The sequence below is a fragment of the Acipenser ruthenus genome, chromosome 22 (assembly GCF_902713425.1).
Source record: "Acipenser ruthenus chromosome 22, fAciRut3.2 maternal haplotype, whole genome shotgun sequence".
NCBI lineage: Eukaryota > Metazoa > Chordata > Actinopteri > Acipenseriformes > Acipenseridae > Acipenser > Acipenser ruthenus.
In genome coordinates, this window is record NC_081210.1 from 3,355,912 (window position 1) to 3,376,206 (window position 20,295).

General features: G+C 41.7%; 1 protein-coding gene across 5 annotated transcripts in view; it reads right to left on the reverse strand.

Annotated features, from left to right (window-relative positions):
- Positions 1–370: 370 nt before the first annotated feature.
- The window catches only part of LOC117431768 (CREB-binding protein-like), a 49,302-nt gene continuing 29,377 nt past the window's right edge, over positions 371–20,295 (reverse strand). For 3 of the 5 annotated variants that reach the window (XM_058995808.1, XM_034053072.2, XM_034053069.3), the window contains 20 exons: positions 19,823–20,011; positions 19,296–19,697; positions 18,876–19,052; positions 18,262–18,451; positions 18,009–18,127; positions 17,096–17,335; positions 15,363–15,451; positions 13,928–14,008; positions 12,761–12,805; positions 10,386–10,442; positions 9,229–9,306; positions 8,990–9,057; positions 8,048–8,198; positions 7,529–7,675; positions 7,176–7,289; positions 6,802–6,967; positions 4,594–4,761; positions 4,256–4,417; positions 3,873–4,154; positions 371–3,548 (listed from right to left, as the gene is read on the reverse strand). In XM_058995808.1, the coding sequence (XP_058851791.1) occupies positions 1,344–3,548; positions 3,873–4,154; positions 4,256–4,417; positions 4,594–4,761; positions 6,802–6,967; positions 7,176–7,289; positions 7,529–7,675; positions 8,048–8,198; positions 8,990–9,057; positions 9,229–9,306; positions 10,386–10,442; positions 12,761–12,805; positions 13,928–14,008; positions 15,363–15,451; positions 17,096–17,335; positions 18,009–18,127; positions 18,262–18,451; positions 18,876–19,052; positions 19,296–19,697; positions 19,823–20,011 (5,130 nt within the window). In that variant the 3' untranslated portion in view covers positions 371–1,343. The remainder of the gene's footprint in view (positions 3,549–3,872; positions 4,155–4,255; positions 4,418–4,593; positions 4,762–6,801; positions 6,968–7,175; positions 7,290–7,528; positions 7,676–8,047; positions 8,199–8,989; positions 9,058–9,228; positions 9,307–10,385; positions 10,443–12,760; positions 12,806–13,927; positions 14,009–15,362; positions 15,452–17,095; positions 17,336–18,008; positions 18,128–18,261; positions 18,452–18,875; positions 19,053–19,295; positions 19,698–19,822; positions 20,012–20,295) is intronic. The other 2 variants (XM_034053070.2, XM_034053071.2) reach the window with 2 other exon arrangements.

Sequence of the window (20,295 nt, forward strand, 5' to 3'; positions counted from 1 at the left end):
GCGCTAGGATGAGGACTGAAAGGGTTAAAGTATTGGTTTGTGTTAATTACTGTAAGTACGCAAATAGTATCATCTATGCAGAAATGGATAAGTGGGTGTATAGCATGATTTTCAAAAGATAAGTGCACTGTGAAGGTGTATTCACAAGAAAGTGCCCCATCATTAACTTTTTAAGTGAACATCCTTTAATACTTTGAAGGAACCCAGGTGACATGTGCATCTCATGTTCTTTATTTCAATTTTTTCTACCCATTTTTCTCAATTTGTGCACCAGGAAAAGGAGGATCAATACATGTCCCAATCTTAACCAATAGGATATTTACTGATCTTTAACCACACACCCATCGGGACTCAAGAAGGACAACCCTCCGTCTGTTGCACACAGTTTATTTAACAATATGGTATACAAGTAAGAAATGAGTTTTTTTTTGTATTTTTTTAAACCAGTTTATACAGTGATTGAGAGTTTTTTCCTTATATTTATAGTAATTGTATAACCTGCATGATTTACACTGGAGAATGGTTTACCCTCAGTTCAAGTTTCATAAGTGTTAATGAGGATAGCTTTAAGGAACTGGTCTTCTCTTAAAATCAGCAGTCAAACAGTGGATCACCTCAATGGTCAATTGGGATCGCCCCCCTTTTTTTCTGTAACTAAAGAAATCAGAGGAGAAGCAAAGCAACAATTTTCTGCATCTGCAAACAGTCCTGGCTTCAGGCCAGTAAGTTGTATGTTGTGTGCAATAGTCTATGTTCCTATCTATACAAATGTAACACTTAAATCTCCAGCACAAACTTCACAAATAGAAAAGGAAAAACAAAAAGAAATTCCTCCCCCAAGCATGTCCTCTGAATTATTGATATAACATTAGAATGCATTAACCAGGAATCAGGGGAAAAACAAAAAAAACTTCCCCACAATTCTCAGACAAATTATTATTATTTTACAGTCATTTAACACAAAAATGCTTTAAAGTTTGCAAAGTACAAAATAAAAAATATGAATATAATGAAATTGTTTTAATTTCAATTTAAAAAAACACAAACGAAAAACAGAGGCACAAGTCCTTTCTGCCCAAAAAAGCAAAACAAAATAAAAAACAAAAAATACCAGAATTGTCAATTTTATCTGGCCTTAACCAAAAAATATACTCTTTGTAAATAATCTTTTTCATTCAACAGCAATTTTTAATCCCTCGACTTGTAGGAAGAAATAGCAGTTCATGGTTTAGGAAACCTTAACATTTCCCAATCAGTTTTTTTCTTTTAAACTTTACATTTCAGTACAAAAAGTTCATTGAGAAAAGAAAAGCCTGCAGTGAGACAGTGTTTGTCTCATAATGCTACAAGCCCTCTACAAACTTCTCCAGCGTGTCCCCCGTTGTGTCTCCCACCAAACCCAAGTCGCTGGACAGAGCACTTCTGTTGGGGTTGTTTAGCTGTGGAAGCATGGCACTCTGCTCTGGCGTGCCCAAGTGTCCCTGATCCATGGTGTTTGCCATGGGGGCTGCAAGACCAGGATGAGGGGAGCCTGTTTGCGGGGATACGTGGTGGGGCGAAGGCTGTATTCGTGGGGAGGGACTGGAATGTGGCGGCTGTGACTGGGGGCGGGGAGATTGCACAGGCGCCGGGGAGCGCACCTGGTTGCCGAGGGATGTTGCCATCTGCTGGCCAGGGAGGTGCGCACCTTGGGGTTGTCCTGGGAGCAGATGCTTCTGTGGGCTCATGGGGTTCTGCTGAGCAGGGGAGCCGAGCTGCTGTTTCAACGCCTGCTGCTGGAGTATCCGCTGCTGCAGGGCTTGCTGGAGTTTCGAAGTTCCATCTGGACCCAGACCTGGCTGCACCATTTGTCCCATAGAAGGTAGCTGGCCCATGGGGCCGCCACTGTTTTGTTTTGCCAGGTATTGCTGCATGCGTTGTTGCTGCATGGCTTGTGAGTAGCTGGCTGCTGAGCCCTGCTGTGCCTGGGGGAACTGGCCGTGCACTTGGGCCATTGATACTTGCTGCTGCTGTAGCAATTGCCGACGGAACATCTGGTACTGGGGGTTCATGTTAGGGTTATGCCCAGGGTTCATTAGCTGTCCCTGGGCACCCAGGCCACCCATTCCATGCTGGGCAGGCTGCTGCTGCTGTTGTGGAGCCATGATCGGTCTCTGCCCAGCTGCTGCCTGCATGGGGGTAAGGTTTTGCATGCCTGGCTGCCCTCCATGTATACCAGGTGGAGGCTGCTGCTGTTGAGGCTGGCTGGCCTGATATTTGGCCGTCCGCTGCTTGATGAAGGCCGCCATGAGCTGGGGGTTTGATTTGAGAATGTTGAGGACTTGTTGCTGCTGCTGTGGCGAGCTGGGAGACTTGAGAGTGAGCAACAAGTCCTGGAGGGCGGTCGGAGGGATGCTGCCTGGCCCGACTCTCTGGGGTGTCTGCATCTGTAGCTGTCCCTGGGGTTGGACCACTCCAGGCATCCTGGGTGGCTGTGGTTGCATATGGGTCCGCTGCAAGGGAGAGGTGAGCGGGGTAGGCTGGGGGCCTTGTGACTGAGGGGGAGGGATTTGAGGCTGAGGGGCCTGTGGTATCTGTTGCTGCTGGGGTGTCTGCATAGGTCCCTGTGGGCCAGGGGGTGGAGGCCACTGCCCAGGCTGCATGCTGGGCATCACAGGGGGTGCACGGGCCATAGTCATGGCCGTCTGCATTGGCCCCACCATCCCTGTGCGGCTCAGGGGGAGGCAATTGATGCTGTTACCCCGGAATAGCTGTTGCTGCTGCTGGGCCTCACGCTCGATCTGTCGGGCTGCCTCCACAGCTGCAGCTGGTGGTTGTGGTTGTGGCTGCGGCTGCTGCTGGGGAGCGGGGAGTGGTGGCGGCGGTGGCGGCTGCTGCTGCTGGAGAGGAGATGCCTGCATCCCTGGCTTGCCATGGGAGATGGGGGTAGACGACTGGTTGCCACGTGGGGTGGCAGGGAAGGCTGAGGACATGCCGCCTACAGGGGTCTGTGGCTGCGAGACAGTGGGCTGGGGAGTGGGTGGGGTGGTGGGTTGCTGCTGGCTTGTGGGGGGAGCTGTAGTGGCTTGAGTAGGTGAGGGCAGGCTCTGAGGCATCACTCTGCCATGCATGGTGGCCATCCTCCTTCGCATCATCTGCGCCTGTTGCAGCCGGTGTTGGAGCTGCTGCTGCCGCAGCTTGTGTTTGATGTTGAGGCAGAAGGGTACAGGGCATTTGTTTTCCTGACAGTGCTTGGCATGGTAGCAGCAGAGTGCGATGAGCTGCTTGCAGACAGGGCAGCCTCCGTTGGTCTTGCGCTTGCAGCCCTTTGTGTGCTGAACCACCCTCTTCATCTTCAGGCAGGACGGCTGCGAGCAGTTGGCGTTGCGGCACTGGCAGGCGTGCACCAGGGACTGGATGCAGCGCTGGATACTCAGGCGCCGGCTCTCCTGTGGACTCTTTGATGCCTCCCCGCCCTGATTGCTCTCATCATCCAGCCCCAGGCCCCATTTGACCATCTTGTGCTCATGTCCTTTAGTGTTGTGGCAGCTGACACAGAGGTCATAGTCCTGCAAAAAGAAAAAAAAAAGTTAGGTTAAAAGTAACAATGTTATATGTAAAACTTCTGTTAAAAAGGCGCTGCTATTCTAGTCCAGCTACATCATATGGGGAGGTTTACAGTCCTAAGCTCAGAAAGCAGGATTATGGTATAAAACAGTGATGACCCTAATTGATCGTGCAATAAAAGCAGAAAAGCCTGGTGAAGTCGTACCTTCGGCAATGCAACAATAATTTGCAGTGTGCTTTGTATGTTTTTATTACGTGAAAACACATCGACCCACAATAACCAGTTGTGACAAACCCCGTCCCCCCGCAGAGCAGTGACAGCATACCTCGCACACAGTGCAGTGCCAGCGCGTCTCCACATGGTGCTTGCACTCGTTGCAGGTGTAGACAAAGCGATCCTGGCCCTGGTTGTGCAGCTCCACCAGCATGCACATGGAGGACCACTTACAGCGGCGCAGAGAGGAGAACTCCCAGTGCTTGTCCCGGGCCAGGGTGAGGAAAGCGTCTCGCCCATCCATAAGGTCACAGGTCAATAGGGGGTCCGGGTCCATGATAGGGGGCAGCGTGTTGATAACTGGGCCTGAATGGAGGTGGATCACAAAAAACACCTGCAGGCAGAAGAGAAATTAACCAATTAGCATACATAGCACAAGGAAAACAACATTACACTGAAACAGTCGTTAATATTATTGAGAGCCTGCGACGGTACCTCTTTGTGCTTTTCCATCGACGCATAAAGCTTCTGGGACAAATCATTTGATACATTCTGCATTCCCGGCTTCTTCTTATTGGCTCGACTCACACTGCTTTTATTCTTGTTAGCCTTCTTGTTGTTCTTCTTCTTGGCGTTTTTACTGTCTCCTGGGATCCCCTGAAGCAAAAAATAAAAGCAGCACATCAAAACCTTTCCTGCTTCAAGGAGTGGTACTGGTTGAAAGGGAGTTGTATGGAAGGATTGTCTAGGACTGTTACAGTAATGGCTAAATCCTCATCAAAATCAGCTTTAGAGTGCATATCGTCTGAGGTCTGTGTATGTGTGCTACTCACTTCAGGAGCTTCACAGGTAGCTGTGTTCTCCTCTTTTTTGCGCTCTTCCTCCTCTTGCTCTAGCTCCTTGATGCTCTCCTCCAGCACGTTGGGCCAGAAGTCCCCGTCAAAGTACGGCAGCTCCTTGGCACTCGTCAGCCGGTCCTCCGTTGCTTGTTTGAAGATGTCCTGTCACAAGATCAGTGAACGTGGTTAATGTGACCTTAAAACTATTCATAATATCAAACGTTAGAAAAAATGAACTTGTAATTAGTGTTGCCAAGTTAGCGATTTTGTAGCTAGATCTAGCGACTTTTGGGTTTTCCCTAGTGACAAAAAAACATGGTCAAAGCAACAAGCAACAAATCTAGCGACATAGCGATTTTCAGAAAAGCAAGTTGCCAAATTGTTTAGTCACATCAGTCACATGCAGCTCAATACACGTTTCTCCCATCCTGTAGTAGTGCAGTCTGTTGCATGCCACGGCAACGTCATCTCGTCTACACAACGTTAATGCGGCCTGATTATGCACGTTGTTGCGTTACTTGCTTGTACTAGGTAGTTACGGAAAGGAACATGTGAAAAGCAGTAGTGGTCCATGTCATTTTTTAAACCATTTTTGAGTACTGCTCCATTCTGACATGTGATCATTTGACCGAAGCGTGCAAAAAAGCATTTGTTAACTAAAAGCAGCCTCCGAGTTGACACTGCACCGTACAAAATGTACAGAAATTATAAGGGAAGTACTGGCACCTCACTTCAAAACAGGCCGTGTTGAGTAGCTTAGGCAACAAAAAAATACAGCCTTATCCTAGGCGAACCCACAGCAATTAGGAGTAGTTATACGTTAATTCAGCGAGAAGCAGGGAAGAGTGGTGTCGACATTTCTGGAGCTTGTCCCACTACAATCTGGTGATGCAACAGGCATAGCAGTGGGCCTCGATGTAATAAAAAAAAAAAAAAAAAAAATCAGGACTGATACTCCAAAACCTTGCAGGAAGAGGAACTGACAATGGGTCAGTGATGACCGGAGTAAACAACAGGGTTTCATAAAATACTGAAAAAGGAATACGGATTACCTCATCTAGTTCTTGTTCGCTGCATTTGGTCATTCTCTACAGCTCGTGGTGTCCCATGCATCTGAAGAAACTCTTCCAAGAAACACTGAATTCCTTAACCCTCTGCGGTCCTATGTCGGACCAGGTCCGACATTACAATTTTCCCTTTCCGGTCCAATGTCGGACCCTCTCCGACATCAAAAAGACGTAAAAAACAGGTCTCTAGTCGTTTTTTTTTCCCGGAAAAAGCAGAGAAAACCATTCAATGGCCGAGTGAGACCAAGATAGATGCTTCTGCATCCAGCGCTCAAAGAATATCACGGACATTTGCAGAGTTTGGTGATAAAACGTGTGATCAGGAGATGATTTAATTGGTATGCACGACTATGAAGAGGTATGTGAAAAATACAGCGAACAAGGGGTGGGGAAGGGCTGGAGATGCAGTACTGAATGTCCTGTTGATATGCAATGCCTTTTAAACCTGTTTTACTGTGAAAAAAAAACCTTTTAAAACAGCGCGTCAAATAAACTGCGCGTGTGAAAATAAATTGGACCCGACCCGCTGTGAATAAATGGACCGCAAAGGGTTAAGAGAGACATACAACTGGTTTTCCTTATCGCTCAGCCGAAAAGAAGCATACCGTCAGGTATATGAAACAATCAACTGTGGAGAACCACCACTGAAGATTACCAAAATGTGCTCTACACATTGGCTCTCCATTGAAGCAGCTGTGAGTAGGATTCTGAACCAGTGGGAGAACCTTAAGTTACACGTCCAGCTCTCTATGAAGGACAGCTGCTACATGGCAGAGATGCTTTTTTCATGTACAGTGATGAAGAGAACGCATGTATTTAAAATTTACCTGATGTCTATACTAACAGTAGTGCAGCATGCAGTCAAGGCATTCGAGGGCGCGAATACTGGCCCTGCTAAGCTTCTCAATATACTGATTAATCTCCTGAAGTCTGTCTGCAGAACGGCTATTATCCCTACAGCACAAATTGATGTTCTTACTACTCCTATTGAAGCTACATTTTTGGCGACTTTAGAATGTCTAAATAGCGACAACTACCACCTTTGTGACGTTTCTCTGGCGACTTCCTGCTGTGTGGAGTTGGTAACACTGCCTGTAATAGACCAATGACAAAGTATATTGAAGACTGCATTCACCTTGTAGTCGTGGATTATCCTCTCTGCAAAGGCCTTGTCCAGCATCTTCCTGTACCACTCCTGTAACCGCTTGGGTTTGGGGATCTTCTGGTCCGCAGGGTGACAGTGAAAAATGTAGTCGTCCCCCTCACTTGGGGGGCAGGCCCATATATGACCAGTCACATACCTGAGTGGGGAACAAAATCTGGTCAACTATTTCGTTTTCTGAGCTGAATGTTAGATTGATTATTTCAAGTTTCACAAAACTAAAAAATGTTTTAAGTATATACACACACACAGAAAAAAAAGAATCAGCTGTTCTGTGATTCTTTCATAAAAAGGCACTATACAATTAAGATATATATTTTTTTCACAATTAAAAGATCCCTACTTACCCAAGTTTCTTTACGTACTCCAGATACCCAATCAAAATTTCATGATAGACTGCTGTACGTAGACATCGAGGTTTGAAGAAATGAATACTGTCAAGGTATGATACATACACTCGTCTGCAGAGAGAAAAGTTGGGAAGATGGGGGTTACATGGAGGTAAAGGATGGTAGACGCGGTATACAAATCCTGAAATTGGAAGCTGGAGGTCACTAGGTGCTCCTTCATAGTCAGCATTATCTATTACAAAGCATTTGTTATTTCATCTTTTCCTAAATTAAATTCAGATGATGTGCAAGTGTGAGTTTTTGCTACTGTCGAAGGTGCAGTACAGAAAGCAGACATAAAACCAGCGTACCTGGTGTTGGGATAAGGGCATTCAGAACCATACTCCTGCACATGCATTCCAAAGAAACATACGTCCGTCCCGTCTATCTCCTCAAAGGCGAAAAGTGCTTTGGTTCGGTATGGAAAGCCATCTGACATCTCACCCGTATCCACAAACCTACAACACAAAACAGACAGAAATCTCAATCTGACACTCCATGCATTCCACTTCCAGGCATTGACGCGGCTGATATGACTTGCAGGTGTTCATGCTCTCTAACTTGTTCAGAAGTGTTCCAGCGCTCTGACTGGTGTCCCACAATGCTACCAGATGAACTGCAAACTCAGACTACAGCCACTGCTTTGCATTTGTCAAAGAAATAGTTTTCTCCATTTGTAGCAAATACAGGAGTATCAAATAGCTGTGATAATGAAGACTAATGGATTTACTATTCATATTACTAAACCATGAATTCTCATCCATAATCTTGACAAATTTGAATGGATTGAGGGAAGTATTCATATTTCAATGATCATAGGAAGTGCTCACTTAGTTTTCATTCCTGGTTTAATTTCCACGTTTTTGTCTGAGCTGGCCACCACCCGTACAAACACCTCCCCTGCTTCTGGATGGTTCTGTCTCTTTAAGAACTTGTTCACTCGGTCTTCTATATACATTCCTAACCTGGTAGTCTGTAACCCTGAGAGAAGGGGGGAAAAAAATAAAAATAAAGAAGGATTAGTGCTTGCGTTCAGACAGCTACAGGGGAACAGGATCACTCAAGCAATCAAAACAAATGATAAACCATTGTACCCGAGACTGAACAAACTGATCTACTACCCAGCAGAGACCTCAAGATTTAACACCACAGATTAATTTAACAACTGAAAAAATGTTGTGTGGGGTGGGGGTTTATGCCATGCGAGGTCTGTACTGAAGCTCAGTGTCTCTGACGGAAGAAAGGGAACTGACAGTTTTCACTTAATATTTATAAGCAAGGGTGTTGCCCTAGCAAGAGCAAGATCAATGGGCACACAGTTCATACAAATGCTTTTTAAAATTCTTTGATACTTGCACACAAGGGCATGATAGGCCAAGAGATGAGGATTACTCAATGGAGAATATCCCACTTTAATAACAAAAACATTGTCAGCTGGGGGCACCATACTACCCCAGGGGTGTGCAATTTTTGAAAAAACTTCAAGGGACAAAATGCTAGAAAAATCTACTGCCCCCTCACCGTCCCACAACACACACACACACACACACACAAATCTTGTTGCCACGGGTGTGTCGGAAAATATAAATTGTATCCCATAATGTATTTTATATTGCAGTACCCTTGTATGTTTAATGTGTAAGAAATGCCTTGCTCAATTAGGCACCTGACAAAATGTCAACTTTAAACCAAAACCCAATGTGCGGCAAGTTTTTGTTTTGTTAACTTAATACCAAATAAAAAAAAAAATGAAAAAAAGATAATTGACTTACTTTTAGAACAAAACTTGTTTTCCTTCCTCGTTCTCCCAGTTTTCTTCAGACAGTTGTCACAGACAAAGCTGAAAACAAAGAAAAAGCCAATTTTCAGTTCAAATACAGACCAATCTACAAAAATATAATATGCTATTCAGAGATTAAATAGGGACCCTTAAAATAATTACCATTTGAAAGATTGAAAGTTGTCACTTAATGAATCCTAATTTACAAGGCAAATACTAATAGTAGCTTACCCAGAGGGCCAGATAACATCGTAATGTAGGACACAGATCTGGTGCATTTTGCGTCCACATTCTTTACATTCAACAAACCTAGTGGTATAGGAAAATATTAGTTAAGCCAGGGCATAATTTCACAAAATCACACATAATGGAAACCCTTTTCTTTGATGATTAAAGTCACTGTTCTTACTTTTTTCTCCTTTGATCCTATTAACGATTATATTAAACCCTCACAAATGCCTTACTAAATTGACTCTCTGCTAGGTGATCTTTATAGTAAAACTAATAAAATATAAGTCATATAGACAAACACGGATCTTCACCATTTAGTAACACAGGTATCAGTGTACTAAAATGTAATGTGCAATCTGTATTGTATATTGGCATATTCAATTTTGAAGTGTAGCCCAGCAGGTGGCGCTGTACTGCAGTAGCAATTCTAAGTAGTGTAGTAAAAAAGCACACAATTTTGCAGCATCAAATATACAAAAGACTACAACTTATTTTACTAGCTGTTGAACCAAAGTGAAACCGACAAATACTAAAGTTTAATATTCCTTCAAAAGGAACTGAGCATACATTGTGACAATAAGCAGAGTTTACATTATCAGCAGTTCATCAATAACCTCACAAACCAAACGACAACGTGCAAATTTAAACCAACTGAAGTTCTCTTCTAAGTCCTCGTACTTTCCTTTATGCATTTCTAGCAGTAGAAGCAACGAGAGTTGTGATTTGCACTCAGTTGTATTCCTGCTTTTAAGCATCTCAGATTGCTGAAGGGTGCAAAGAAAATGTGAACCCCCCCTTCTCATACAGAGCAATTATTTCAGCTTTTGTGGCCGTTTAAATATTCTAGTTTGAGACTCATTTTTATATGCAATGGTCAAAAAAAAAAAAAAAAAACCCACTCAACACACTTCTGATCCCCGAGTCAAGCTGGGTGATCACGTGATAATGGCTGTCCAGTACGGTTTACAAAATGTGTCAAAATACAGGACAGTTAATGCAGGCATTCTGAAGTGATATTAAATGTGGTGGAAATCAGTTGTATGACTGTTACATTTCCTTGATATTATCAGGAGCAGAGAAGCAGGGTTTGATATTAACTGGTGTACCATTAAGTGGGTTAGACTATAAGGAAATGCAAAAATAAAAAAGTTACTTACGGTTCAGGATCTAGTGAATCATTTTTCTTCTTTTCAAACTGATCTTTTGATATCCTACTGGAGTGGGGAAAAGGGAGCGACTACAATTAGACACACAAGCATGAAAGACCTTGAACAAGTTTGTTCTTTGGAAGCCACCCTGCTCCCATTTCTTTAAAAATAAATCAAGTTTCAGAGTTACTATTTCTTTATATGTCTAGCATATAACAAATAAAACTGCTTATATAATGACTTCAAGTTTCCATGGAATAAGCAAGCAGAACAAAGAACATATATATAGGGCTTGAATTTCAGTTTTAATTTTTTGTTGAGTTCGGGGGTATTTTTTAGTTTTTATATTATATGGCAAAATTGGTTGTTATTAAAAATAAACAAACACTCAAAACTCATCAATTTTCAGTTTGTATAATAAATTCCATGTACATTTTACCAATACAGTGTTGAAGTGAGGATGTCCACATTCAGGATTCAGGCAATTTAGACAGAACCCTGGATGCATTTTGAATCTGAGAAGTTTTTCATTTTACACCCCATTACCTTGCGTGTATCTATCACACTGATGTTGGTTCAGATGGAGCGAAGAAATAACTATATAAATAATTCAGCTGGATGCAGACATATTCCAGTCTTAGTTTTAGAACAGCAGCTCACACATTTTACACACTGCTTTCTAACCTCAACTCACTGCCTGGTTTGTCAATAAAGTTTATTGAATACAAAGATCCTTAAAATAACTTTATACAAACAATTAGAAGGCAAACACTAATACACTGCTGCATACTGCAAAGCAAGCTTAAAGTTAACAGGGGTATTTAATCAACTGATTGATTAGCCTTTTCACAGCAAGTATTGGTCAGTAGCAATGTCTTTGCACAGTGCCCGCTTTAAGACATTTTCTTTATGTAGAATAGGTCTTCGGGGTGTTTTTTTTTTTTTCTGTTATTATCGGTTAAAACCAAAAACTTCAAGCCCTACATATATATGAACAAATCAATTTCCTCTAGTGTACAATTAAATACAGACATGCTCAAATTTGTTGGTACCCTTACAGCTCATTGACAATGCTTCATTCCTCCTGAAAAGTGATGAAATTAAAAGCTATTTTATCATGTATACTTGCATGCCTTTGGTATGTCATAGAATAAAGCAAAGAAGCTGTGAATAGAGATGAATTATTGCTTATTCTACAAAGATATTCTAAAATGGCCTGGACACATTTGTTGGTACCCCTTAGAAAAGATAATAAATAATTGGATTATAGTGATATTTCAAACTAATTAGTTTCTTTAATTAGTATCACACATGTCTCCAATCTTGTAATCAGTCATTCAGCCTATTTAAATGGAGAAAAGTAGTCACTGTGCTGTTTGGTATCATTGTGTGCACCACACTGAACATGGACCAGAGAAAGCAAAGGAGAGAGTTGTCTGAGGAGATCAGAAAGAAAATAATAGACAAGCATGGTAAAGGTAAAGGCTACAAGACCATCTCCAAGCAGCTTGATGTTCCTGTGACAACAGTTGCAAATATTATTAAGAAGTTTAAGGTCTATGGAATTTGCTAAAATGCATATTGACAAGCCACAACCCTTCTGGGAGAATGTCCTTTGGACAGATGAGTCAAAACTTTAGCTTTTTGGCAAGTCACATCAGCTATATGTTCACAGACGAAAAAATGAAGCTTTCAAAGAAAAGAACACCATACCTACAATGAAACATGGAGGAGGCTCGGTTATGTTTTGGGGCTGCTTTGCTGCGTCTGGCACATGGATAAGAACAAAACACTGGACTATTCTGAAGTGGCCTTCTATGAGTCCTGATCTGAATCCTATCGAACATCTATGGAAAGACCTGAAACTTGCAGTCTGGAGAAGGCACCCATCAAACCTGAGACAGCTGGAGCAGTTTGCTCAGGAAGAGTGGGTCAAACTACCTGTTAACAGGTGCAGAAGTCTCATTGAGAGCTACAGAAAACGTTTGATTGCAATGATTGCCTCTAAAGGTTGTGCAACAAAATATTAGGTTAGCGGTCCCATCATTTTTGTACATGCCATTTTCATTTGTTTTCTTATTTACAATATTATGTTGAATAAAAAATCAAAAGCAGTCTGATTTCTATTAAATATGGAATAAACAATGGTGGATGCCAATTACTTTTGTCAGTTTCAAGTTATTTCAGAGAAAATTGTGCATTCTTCGTTTTTTGTGGAGGGGTACCAACAAATTTGAGCACGTCTGTATGTAGGTCTATTTAGGTCAGTGAAATATCCATTTACTTTTTTTTTTTTAAACCAGGTGCAGCATTAACCAGCATGAACTTCTGCCATTCATGTTCTATTCCTCTGTATACACGTGTGTGTATTGACAGCACCTTACCTTAGTTCTGATGAAGAACTGAATAAATCCTTTTGTATGTTTGCCCTGAAACAAAAAACGTGTTTAAAATTACAAAAGGTGCTTAGTTACCAAACACAAATTTGGATGAAATCTTCAGTGCGCTGACAGGTTTGCAGTATTGCCAACCCCACCGTTGCAGAAATCATGAGACAAACTCTTAGAAAATCAAGAGATTTGGCGTCCGATTCGCGATGATTTTATTTTTCAAAACATAAACCAATATTTCAATGCTAAACCTTGTTAACAGCTTATATTGCGTCTAACACCTCAAATCTCTTACAAACCTCTATTAGTGCTTCTCAAAATGCATAATAAAAATCAGACAATCCAGATCACCATTCAACATTACAAACAACATTATCTATCATCGTACCTGTTACTGCTGCGCAGATAGCTGCTGTGAGGACAGCTCCTGGAGTGTTGCATGTTTAGCAATATGAAGGAGCTGGAAAGCAACTGCTCCAGTCGGAGTTGAATTTACATCTACCATGCTTGCGCTTCTTTGAGTTTTCCGCCATGACTAACATATACTTTTCGAAAACTGAAAAATCCTGAGATCCCACAGTACTGTCGCGAGAAGGTGTTAATTTATTTAACTTAAGAGATTGCATGTCTCGCGATGAATTCGCAAGAGTTGGCAATACTGGGTTTGGTCAATTTTCTAGTTTATTGTTGATCTTCCAGGAGTATTATGGGAGCACAGTATAACTTGTTAGCACAAGTGCATTGATTAAACTCTGGTCAGATTACACAAAATAAGAAAAAAAGCAGGAATTGCAAATTAAATGTTTTCATTATATCAAAAGAACTGCAAAATGTAGAACATAAAAAGGACATTGGAATGCAAACCAATCAACAAAAAATAAATATATAGTGCACCCCCTTATAATACTGTAGTTGGGGAGGGAGTTAGTCCATGCTATTTGTGTGCCACTTCATAAGAGAATGCAAGTAATAGTGAGCTAAATGGGAGCCATGATCATATTGCCTTATAAAACTCCACAGTATAAAGTGCTACCTTTTAACGAGGGAGCACTGTATATTCATTTCAAGCTTCAAAAAGGCGCAGTGGGGAGCAACATGGACGCAGAACCTTTTTTTTTTTTTTTTTTTTTTTTAAAAATGCAAACAAAATTAAACACTTACGTTTGTGGTTGTCCAGGGTCATCCCCCAGGGTTACGCTGTCCCCCGGGATTTCGTTGAAACACTTCTCACAGAAGTGATACCTGTCAGTGAGAAGGCCATATTTGGGTGAACTGGACGTCAAACCATACAGCCAAATGAGCAATCGGAGACCCCATTAAGCAAGCATGGTAGATCCCCAAACGAGGGACCAGGTCTATTGATGGGTCAGGGGTTTTGGTGAAAAGGGTTACAGAGAAGGCAGGGAGTGTGGGGAGTGTGGGTAGAATGCAAACAAAGTGCACAGGACAATAAGGCAGGTCGAAAATGAGGAGCCAAGGCAAAGCGCAAGTTCAATCTCAATTCACAAATGTCTGGCATTTGCAGCAATACTAAAAAAAGAGACTTGTAAATTGAGGACATTGAGAAACATTTCTAGTAGAAAGGTTTGTCAAAAAAATCAAATTGTTTATTCTTCTTTTACAACATATACCACCATTGAGCATTTATTTAGTTATGGATGAATGTCTGGCATTTCCATCTAACTGAAAAAGATATAAACTTAATGGAAATTACCATGTGAGGAGTACCAGGTTATTATAGATGGGTAATTTAATTTTAAAATATGCAAGCTCACTCCCATGATTACACTAACAGTCAGACTGCATTCTATTAAATCTTTATACAACTCAAATGTATTGTTTCTGGTATTTTTGGTCAAATGATACTTGTACTCTATGTTTTGTATGGAGAACCTTACAAAAGAAATGCAATCAATACTGTTTGCAGTGAGTAATCAACAAAAAAAGTCTGGAAAACAGGCAAAATCAAATAATGTTTGGAAACAATTCATTTAAATATAGAAATATAAAGAAATTCAAAAGCACAGACTTGGGGTGAGGGGAACATGGACAATGGAAAAAGTCAAAAAGCATTTTGGAGAAGACTCAAATAGCACACCATCCACAACATCTAGTACCCTTTAAATCCAGGAGTCCAACCGAGTCACTTTCCAGTTCCCAGGAATTACGACAACACCAATGCAATTTACATGCAAGCAAAATACTCAAAATATACAGACCAGATAAAGTGGATAATAAAACCGCATTTATTGGGATTTAATAGATTGCGGTTTTTGTAGTAATATTCACAGCTATTTTTGCAAGACTACCATAAATCATACCTTGTTAAAACCGCTTTTCTCTGCAACCCATCATTTATTGGGAAAACCCAAAGAACAAACCAGTCTTAGTCCCCTGACAGACTATTTGAGACAATTTCCAAAGAGCTTCAGTAAGCTAACAAAACAGATCAAGTTATTTTAATTTGAGAGGACCTCAAATTGTGCATGTTCATAAAAACAAGGGTCCAAGTAGGTCCAACCACCTCCACATACAGCCTGACAGTGCAGTCAGTCATGCCTCTGTAGTCCAGCTCTCAGTCCCTGTACCGCCTTACCTGTTCTGGTAGCTGTAGTAAGTGACATCACGGGGGATGGTGCACAACTGTTTGCCATAGCAGCATAAAGTCTGCGGTGAAAATTCATACTGTGCAAGACAAAATGGGGGAAAAAAAATAACCCAAATATTAGTAAATAACTACAGCTGAAAATGAGCATCACCATGACCAATATTCATAAGTTAATTTAAATTAGGGATATACAGACAGGTTGTAACAACCAGACTTTTAAGACACAAGCCAAGACTAACTGATTTCAAAAACAGATAATTAAAGACTGATTGACAGCAAATAATGGGACCAAAAGTTCGTGGGTAAGAGTGTCATAATCTTCAGTAACCTTTTTATAGTGGCAAAAAACTGTAGAACAGTACAATGTCGATACAAAGGAAGCAAAATATACCTTAAACATTGCTCTAAGAAACCTCATAGCACAATAGAATGCATAGTGTATACACTGATATAAATATTTTGGCAGTGAAACAGCAAGTAATACAGTAAACAGTCAAAATGACCCTGTTAACCCTGGGTATTACTGGTAAGAACGATTCTCAAAAACAGCTTGAAACACAATGAAGTAGTATTAACAAAAATTAACCAGCCCATGTAAATTAATGCGGTTATAAAGTTCCTTATTGCAGAAAAAAGACAAACCAAACAAAGTCAATCCAAAAAACAAAGTCAAACGTGCTTCAAAACAAACTTGCAAAAAACATATTCCAGAGAAAAATAAAGTATCAAAATAAACGCCCATAGTACTATGAAGGAAAAAAAAAAAACAATTGTAATCCAGTATTGTCCAACACAAAAAAGGAAAAGTTTTAACAGACCGTCTCACCCCTTCCTGCCGCGTGTCCGAGGACCGGCTGCGCGTTGTTCCTGGGACGTAAATCGATCTGTTTTCTTCAGTTTCAAATAATCCATATAAAACGAACGGTATTCCAAAGCTGTATTCGCGACAATTAGCTCAGTGCTACTCCATAAAAAATGTTACATCGTTTCTAGATAAGCTTAAATAATTTAAAAAGCAAAAAAGAAACCGCAACAAAACTGCAAACGACACTCAGCTCTCCTTTCAGGCCATCCTCTCATTTCCCACAATACGCTCTTTATCAATGAAACCCAGGTGGATTGAATTAAAACAATTACCGTAACTGGCAGAATATAAGAGCCTTCACATAGAAAAAAGAAATAAAATGAACCCCGATAAATCCCCCCCAAGCCTGGACAACCGAGCCAAACGGGAGATAGGCTAATAAACAAGGCAGAAATGAACAATTTATTCTAACCTGGCCAGGTATAATCCATTCTAATTAAAGAACAGATAATGATGTATTTTTAACATCATTTATGTGGCGGTCGCCACAAGGTTCCCTCCACATGTTGATTACTCCGATGCTCTCATTAACTTAAAGAATGCTGTGACCAAGTGTCAACACAATTAGATAAGCAGCTCTCCACAGACAGCCCCTATTTCTATCCCAAGATTCAGATACTTGTGCTTAAGGATGACCTTACTAAGTCACAATCAAATTGTCAAGTTAACATGACATCACACTTGCACAACTGTGATGAAAAGTGGATCAATTATATTTAAAGAGAGCCACATCAGTATGCATCTACTGTGCGAGTTCTCAATCGCCAACCTTTTTTGTACTCACTAGGGATGTTAAAAGCTTTCTTGTTTTTCACTACCACTATAGCGGTAGTTTGTGTCCACCAAATAGTTATACCTTGCGACCACAGCAGTATCCAAGGGACTGCATGACAGGATCGATCTCCTGCTCAAAAACCTCGGCTAGCTTTGTGCAGTATTTGTAGACGCGAGAGGTCTTGCGATTATAAAGCCAGGCGTTGTTGAACATCATCCACACGTCGTCCACATACTGCCAGGGCTCCTGGAACTGGCCAGTGTCCAGCTTTCTCTTTATTGTGGACAGGTCCATGGGGGTCTTCACAATATCAAAGTAATCCTGGACAGGAGAAGAGAGCAGTTAGCACATCTTATATTACAATATTTTACTCAGGTCTTTCTTTAAAGCCAAACTAGTTTATCATGTATCGCTAGAAACAAAAAAGCTTGAGATATTGCACACAAAGAACACAACCAAGGCAAAGACTGACTAGCAATCTAAATACTTAAACAGAACAGTTGCTAATGTTCACTATTCTTGACTGTAGGGGAGCTGTAAAAAACATAAGGACCACCCCCCAGTGTTTTGTCAATAAGCCATTTTTGAATGTGCAGGTGGTTTTGCAGGTTGAACCCGATGGGTTGACATGAAACACTTTTCTTTTCATCTAAATTAACCACAAACCACTAACTTCCGTTCCACCGGTGATTTTCACGTCAGATTTAAAACTGTACCAATGTGTAAAAAAAAAAAAAAAAAAATGTAGGGGTTTTACAAATGACTGCAGAGTCAGGCACATCCATTCTAGAAATATATATTTTTTAGCTATTTGACTAACTAGACTGCACAGATGGTGACAATGTGGAACAATGCATTCACTGTATTTCATACTTAGGATTGTGAGGCAGTTTTAATTCTTCTATAAAAAGGCATCACATATTAAGGACAGTCTTTCTTAGTAGATAAAGATCACCCCCTTCCCTCAATGCCATGCAGGAGGTAAAGTACTTACAGGGATTCCAAGGACCTGGGGGTCTACAGGCTGTCTGAAGGGAAGCGACTCCGGATCCTGCCGGTACAAAGCTTCCAGGGTGGGCATCAGTGCCTGCCTTAACTCCTCAGGTTTGAAAACTGGAGAAACAGAGAAAAGTTACTGCTTTATTGCATCACTGCTTCATTAAAGTCATATAAATAGTTCTATAAGAGAATAAGATAATGCTTCATCTGAGAAAAAAAAAATGTAATTCAGGTATGAGCCCCCTTACTCTTTCTGCGGGAGTGAGAGGGTGATATTGATTGAGCGGTGCCATTGGACCCAGTCCCCTCCTCCGCTTTAGGCTCCACCTTCACCTGCGGCTTCTTTTCCTCCACTTCCATTGGCTCCTGTTTCAGCGCCACGCCATCAGTCTCCTCCTTCACCTGAGATGACAGTGGCTTGGGATCATCCTCCATCTGCTGGGGGGGGGAAAAAAAAAAGATCAAATGTTATTAAACAAAGCATCCTAACACTGTATATTCTACCATTTAAACTAAATACAAAAGGTAATTACAGTTCCAGAGCTAGTAGGGAGTGGATGTCATCAATGCTTCCTAACTAAACTGAGTAAATCCCTGACTATTAGCATAGAATATACACAGTACATGATTCTGTACATTTGCACAGGATATAAGCGTCACAGTTTTATGCTGATTAAAGAAATAGGCAATGATTCGGTCCATGTGCTTAAAGTTCCTGGCCCTGCTGCCAACTTCTAAAAAATATTACCTTTTAATAATGGAGAAGCCCCCAAACCCTAAAAAAAAAAACTTTGACAATGGCATTTAGCTTTCCAATCTCAGTAATGAAGTTTATGACTGTGCTGAAGTTTATGCTGTTCACCTCCTGTTTGGGTTCAGTCTGTGCCTCACTGAACTCAAATTCCTGTGCCTCTTTGATCTCAGTTTTGGTGTCTGCTGCAAGCAAGTCTGTCGAAGGCTGCTGGGAATTCACTTCTGTGCTTGCCACCGAACTTGGGGTGGGGATGCGGTTATCAATACTGGCTACCGCCTGCGACAACTTAGGAGTAGAATAAGTGAAGAGAGAGAATAATAAAAAAAACAGGTACCCAATGCATCATTTAATTTGCCGCTAGTTAAAACTTCAAAAGTTGGGATATGGTATTTGTCCGTTTCCATCAACATCACGTGTGTCAATGTTAATTCTCCATAATCACAATTCCAGAGCCAGTGTGGTGGAAAGACATTCTGAATAGATTGTGGTGCAGATGTAAAAGTGGTTCTGTATTGTAGGGGTACTCACCGGTGTCGTGGGTGGCTGTGCCTGCACCGAGGTGGGCTGCTGTGGTTGTGTATGAGCTGCAGGCTCTGGCGGAGGCTGGAGGGGGGTCAGTGGCTGTGTGGAGGTCTGTGTGGAACCCAGGACTGGCGGCGCACTCTGTGCAGGGACAGCACTGGGTGTAGTGATGGCATTGGGTACCTGCCCCCCAGCTAACACCGGAGTGGAAGGCTGGCCCTGTGGGGGCGTCAGGCTCTGGGGTGCTGGGTGCTGCATGTGCTGCATGCTAGTGGTCGTCGTGGATACAGGGGGCGGAGTCTGGCGGAGTGGAGGCTGAGCGGCTGGTGGGCATGGGAGCTGAGCTTTCTGAGGTCCCGTCATGTTCATAGAGAGAGTAGCGTTCTGGGTCTGGGTCTGCTGGGGGAGCTGCAAGAGAACACACAAATTATTTAGTAGACAGACACACACCATTTTACCTACACCTGAAGGACTGTAACCCCCACCCCATTAAAATAACTGAACATGGTGCTTCATTATGCAGCTTCCTATACCTGTGTTGCTCCTGTTTGAGCGGCAGGTTGTCCCATCCCCACATTATTCACATTCATGGCCCCAGTTGATGCTGGGAACTGGTTCTGGGGTAGGAACTGGTTCTGGTTTGCAGTCTGGCCAACCATGTTGTTAGTGTGGGCTCCCATCATTCCCTGGGCCTGGGGCATTCGGGAGGGTGACATTCCCATCTAGGAAAGGGAAGCAATTAAGAAGGATTGACATTTTCTTCAATAAAATTCTGAATTTGCACCATACAAATACAAACAATTGAATTAGATTAAAAGGGGTAAAAAATTAAACCATCATTTTTTACCTATACAATATTAATTAAATTTACTGTATTAGCTTGTCCTAAAATTACAACAGTTTCTTAAAATGCATGATAAAACTGTTATCCAGTCTCAAATTTCATTGCCATCCCAGTTCATCCCATGTATTTCAGTGTATATAATGTGCCGACAAAACATTTCAG